This window comes from Cryptomeria japonica, chromosome 4 (genome assembly GCF_030272615.1).
Source record: "Cryptomeria japonica chromosome 4, Sugi_1.0, whole genome shotgun sequence".
Classification (NCBI taxonomy): domain Eukaryota; kingdom Viridiplantae; phylum Streptophyta; class Pinopsida; order Cupressales; family Cupressaceae; genus Cryptomeria; species Cryptomeria japonica.
In genome coordinates, this window is record NC_081408.1 from 673,046,900 (window position 1) to 673,052,899 (window position 6,000).

Below are 6,000 nucleotides of genomic sequence, written 5' to 3' on the forward strand. Positions count from 1 at the left end.
TTAATGAATGGTCAAAAGACATGGAAGGAAAAGTTGTGACTCCCTCAAACATGGGATATAAAAGGGAGAAGAGATCCTCATTTTGAGAAGGGGATAATTTGGGAATTAGAAGTGCAAATCTGATTTAAATAAGTGCAGATCTGATTGTGAAAGATTGTGTCCCTTTCAAAGGGCAGAAGTAATGAAGAGTTGCACTCTCTCTCACATTGAAAGATATAAAGGAAAGGAGTTAAAAGCATCCAATGACATGATCATCGATCAGATCAGATCAGAACTATTATTAAGTTACAGGAATTGGCAGCCTCCTAGTAGGGGACATTACAGTGGTATCGGAGCAACGATCCTACCATCCTACAGGGTAAAGAATCTAAAGATGAATCAATGAGTCATTCTAGTTAAGGAAAAAGAATCTAACAATGTGTATTCACATGTATGCTCCGTGTTTGCAAATATCCATGTGTATGCTTTGTGTTCTCAAGTGTATGCTCCGTGTTTGATTCATATCTGATGTGTTTGTTTGCGCCATGAGTGTCCATGATTACTATAGACATATTTATTTAGGAACATTGTTGATTATTGAGGGAATTTCAATCACAAGATGTGATGAACCCTTGCTGGTTCAATCCTTCAACCTGCTGTAATTTATTATTCTTTTTTTTGTGTGTTTTAAATATTTGAGATGGTCTTTTAGAAATAGACATAAGTTGCAAGGGTTTCTTTAATTCTCAACACATCAAAAAAATACATGAAATTAATCAACTGAAGCAATAAACTGGAGAATTTAGAAGCATACCCGTAGGTCCTTAGCCAATTTATTGAATTAAAAGAATTCAATCAGCAACTTACAAAGTTCTGATTTTTTATTCTGAAACAATTCAGATCTGCTCTTATTTAATACTAAGGCACCCAAACAGTGGAAGATGGCGCCAATAAATGAGCAAGCTATGTGTTTGAGAAAAGAAACCTCCAAACCACAGAAAAATTAACAGCAAAACAGTAAATAGGAAGCCTACAACAAATCTACCTTGTAAGAAGCCAAATCTGCCCCAATTTAATTCAATTTGACTTCTGAATGAAGCCAACCAAGCTGCAACAATTCGATTGATCTTTCACAATCTCAAAGCTACTGAATTCTAGAGAATGCACGCTCTCCAAAACAGGTCCAAACCCTAGCCGCCATAGCCAAGTGCTCAGAAGAAATGTCAAATGCTCAATATCAATGAATGAGGTTTAATTTCATCTTGCCTGCCTAAATACCAAAAAAGTACGATTTTTGGCAATTAGGTTTTTAAAAATTATAACTTGCTTTTAGGGTTCCCAACTTAACCCTAAAAGCAACGCCCAACTTAGGAGATATTAAATTTTCTCTTAAATAAATTTAAGTGATGCACTTTGTGGTTTTATTTTAATATTTCATTAAAACATTAATTGCCTGTGGGAATCACTTAAAAATTCATATCTCCCTCATTATTGCTTAGAAACTGAATCTGTCAGAAGCTGGGGCCACAGTTCACCATGCCAATGAAAATAGAACCATGTCTATTTTTAGCAATTTTTTCCCTAAAAATTAGGAAATCCTCATATAATGTCAGAAACTGATGAAAGGAAGACCGAAACTGAACTCAACATTGAACTAGAACAAATAGATAGACCACTCCTCAAGATACTACATCACTGACCCCCTTATCCATACTCTGTTAGCCTACAAGGGTCCAAAAATAGGCTAACTCCTCAAACCACTATCTCTAACTAGGATGGGGACATTACACAAGAGAAGGATAAGGATGGAAGTGATGAAGGAGAACGGTGATAGGATACCTCACTAGGTAGACCACCTCATGGTAGTTTGATTGGTGGTCCCATGGGGCCAAGAGGGCTCTGGCTTTCACTCCGCTCTTGGGCCTAGGATAGAGGATCTCTTGGACAGCTTATCGTTCCTCACTCGCACTCTCTTATGGTTGAGTTTTGATAAGGAATTTGATATAACTATGGTTAGGTTAATGTTCTTGATCCTAGGTATAGAGAATTTATGTTTTATATCCTTTTTAAAAGATATATAGTATGGTTTATATACATTTCAATTGTTTCCTAACCTATTGCAGGATCTCAATCAGGTATGCATCTTGTTCCATTTGTAGTTTTACATAAAATGGTGATTTAGGGCAAGAACTAAAGTTTTTACAAAAAAAGTAGCAGCATGTTTATTCTATGAGTGTTTCGAAAGCCATTTCATATTGGGAATCATTTTGAACATTCCATGATTATTGCTTGAGGACAAGCAATCTTGAGTGGAGCGGATTGTAATGTCCCCACTTTGGAATAGAATTTAATAATAAATAATAATAATATTATTAAAATAGAAAAAAATTAAACAAAAAAATTAATTAAAATATAAAATAATATAATTAAATATAATTAAAATTTAATTAAGTTAATGAATGGTCAAAAGACATGGAAGGAAAAGTTGTGACTCCCTCAAACATGGGATATAAAAGAGAGAAGAGAACCTCATTTTGAGAAGGGGATAATTTGGGAATCAGAAGTGCAAATCTGATTTAAATAAGAAGTGCAGATCTGACTGTGAAAGGTTGTGTCCCTTTCAAAGGGCAGAAGTAATGAAGAGTCGCATTCTCCCTCACATTGAGAGATATAAAGGAAAGGAGTCAAAAGCATCCAATGACATGATCATCGATCAGATCAAATCAGAACTATTATTAAGTTACAGAAATTGGCAGCCTCCTAGTAGGGGACATTACAAATACTTTGGGTGTATGTGTGAGGAAAACTTCAATATGGTGTTTTTGCATGGTAGTTTGATGTGGAAGTCTCATGCTTCTTGAACCATGTTCTTGAAGTTGAAGGTATGTTGTGAAGGCTGACAAAGTTCATCAATAGGTATGAGATGAGCTGAAAATTCGAAAGGCTTGGTGTGCACATGCCAATGCTAGCTATTGAATAAAGTATTTATTTTATGAAACATGTGAAGTAGAGGAGAACTTTAATTCTATAGAAAGGAGATTCAAGGAATGCAAATCCTCTATAATATGTATTGAACTCAAATTTTATTTAGAGGTTGCACTTATTTTTTGGTATATGATATGTATTTAACTCAAACTTTGATTTATATATGATGGAAATCAGTAATATGTTCTACAAATTCAGTGTATATGTGTGTTTTTCAAGAATATTTTAAGAATTATATAAATTCAAATGTTCGATAAATTTGCCAAGTTTTTGCCGATTTTCCCCTGATTTTTTGCCGAGTCCCAAGTTTTCAAAAATTTTGGACCAAAAGAGTTATTGCTGAGTCCAAATTCAGCAATCAGTATTATAATTTAAAAAGAGACCCTTATAACTTCAATGTCCTATAGGCCAAATTATTATTAAAAGCGTAGAATGTGTCTACTTGCTCAAGAGATTGTTACTAAGAATACCCTGGTTTAAAATTAATTGTGGTAACTCCATGTAAGTCCATCTAAAACCTCACTCTGGCCCATTTCAAGGAAGAGCGGTCATCTAATATGGAGAATTTTACAAGTATAGAATGTTAACTAATGCTTCCGTAATTATTCTTAATTAGAATTTTTATGCTTTTTGGATAGATGTTAGGTTTAAAATGTTTGAGCCCAACATTGATGATAATTGTGAGGAGGGTTTCAGGCCAAGGATAAAAGAGTAACGGGCTGGCCCTGTATGAGGGAGCTCACCAATTTGAACCATACCAATCTAATAATCAATCTTCCTCTACCATACCAACAACTGTTTCAGGTCCTTGTGTGTTTTATGGGTCTCCTTGCCTCCTGAGTCCTGATTATTACCAATACATGAAAAAAGGCAGCATACTCCAAGGAGATATCTCCAAGATTACATGACTGCCCCGCCCTAAAAGCTTTGGGAAGATGATGAAACACCCCCTCCCTTTTCCAAAAATGAATAAAAGGGGGGATGTGTCTGCCATTTAGGGTCATTTCTACAAATGGGAAACCTCAATGGGACGCCCTGCCATCACCAGCATCCCACAAGCATTCCCTATGGTTGTTGCTTGTTGCAGCCGCAAAATAAACAACAAAAACCTTAAAGTTTATTATTTAAATAAAAAATAAATAAATAGACAACTAAATACTTAACAGGGATCCAAACCCACAAAATTTTGTAAAACTTAAAAGCACTAACAATCTTGTTCTGCAATGCAACCATGCATCTCTTGATTTAGTTTTGAGAATACTTTGTATTCATAATCGAAGAAATGGATAACGTATTATCAGATGCATTGCAGATCAATAGATTGTAAGTGTCAATTCAATACCTCCACAATTACTTTTTACAATTTCAGGTTCAATTAGTTTATTTAAGTTATTATTTTAGTCTATTCTGATTTTATTTTTCAAATATTACTTTTTATATAATATTTCAATATCCATCTTGTCCAGGTAAAAAAAAAATTGCTCTCCCCAAAATCCATAAAAATTGTGCCATGCCCGAAACCCACAAAAAAATCTGCTGGGACACAAAGCTTGAACCCCATCGCCAAAAAGTCAGAGTAACGCTAGGAAGTAATGCCTGCTCACGAAAACTGGTCATTCTGGAGATGACTAAAGCACTTACAGGTCAAAATCCCACAAAGATTAAGAATCTAACTATGGAATGGCTAACAGAACTTTAGCAAACTGATTAAATAATTTCTTAGGTCACAACCAAGCTTGACACCAAATTTACATAAAGACCGCTTTGGTGAAACTCATAAGAGAGGTTCCTTCCATTTATATTATTTATTTTTCAAAATTTTCCCCAAGATTTCAATATCATAATCAAACTATGAAATGATGGCACATTGGAAATATCTAGATTTAACTCGTGTCCGACGTTTACTGTAATGGATTACTCAACAGGGAATATACGCCCCGGTTTGAGAGAAATGACTTAACCTACAAACTCTTCCTTATATGATAAGTGACAAAATCCGATTGGGAGAAAAAATAGCCCATGAAAAATACCCAAATTCGCCTTAGTTGCTTCTCCATTCACAATTATCATACGAGTGGCCCAGTGAAAATGGGGATGCTTATTTTAAGATCGATCATGCTTTTATGATAACAAACACAGAAACGCGCGGCAAGCACAAGGAAAATGAACACGGCAAAATGTTCAATAAATGATAATTTCAAGTAAAACAAAGATCTCTAGATTGGAAATTTAAGAAATCATGAAATTAAAAGCTGTAGGTTTCGAACTTACGTCTTCTTCGTGGCCTCGCAACTCACAGCGCAGACGATATTGACCGAATTCCGCCGCCATTTCTTTTCTTTTTTCAAATTGCAGAGCTTGCAAATCAACTGAAAAATTTAAAGCAGATTGAAGAGGGTTTCAAAGCAACACCGAAAGTAAAGCCAAAAGCGAGGCAGTTTTGGTTTGCTGGTAAAGAAATTTATGTTTCACTGTGGAATTTGGAGTTTTGGAGAGGACCGTTAGACACTTCTCGCGAGAGGCCAACAAAACTTGTAAAGAAAAAGGAAGAAAGAAAAGAAAAAGTACAACTAAATTCAATAGAAGAGAGGTGAGCCGAAGCTCTTTTTGTTTTGCTTTTTTTTAATATATCCGTTCGTTCGTAACTTCTCATAAGAAGAAGAGGGTTTAATTCAAATTCAATTAAATTCTTAATTAAAATATTACTTTAACTAAAAAATATTTTTTTTAGATAGACCTTCAAAATTTATATGCATTTAAGTTTATATATTTAATTTATATCGGATATTATTTATATTGGCAATTGCATCTTGGTGTGCAATGGATATGTCGAAGAGGTGTGGAAAGTCAATAAGGAAAATAATTGGTCTATTTTTGGCATATGTTTCTACACCATATGAAGTCAATCGGTAGGCCACTTAACAAGTGATGTTGTCTATGCAACAAAGGTCTGAATGGGGATGTGATACTTTCAAATCAACTATGCATTTACTTATAGGGTCCAGGCATGATTGAAACAAAACATTTAAATTAGGA

The 6,000-nt window shown here is 34.7% G+C and overlaps 1 protein-coding gene across 1 annotated transcript in view; it reads right to left on the reverse strand.

Annotated features, from left to right (window-relative positions):
• The window catches only part of LOC131046848 (uncharacterized), a 231,657-nt gene extending 226,093 nt beyond the window's left edge, over window positions 1-5,564 (reverse strand). Inside the window, exon 1 of the mRNA XM_057980636.2 lies at window positions 5,236-5,564. Within this exon, the coding sequence (XP_057836619.2) occupies window positions 5,236-5,295 (60 nt within the window). The 5' untranslated portion in view covers window positions 5,296-5,564. The remainder of the gene's footprint in view (window positions 1-5,235) is intronic.
• Window positions 5,565-6,000: the final 436 nt, after the last annotated feature.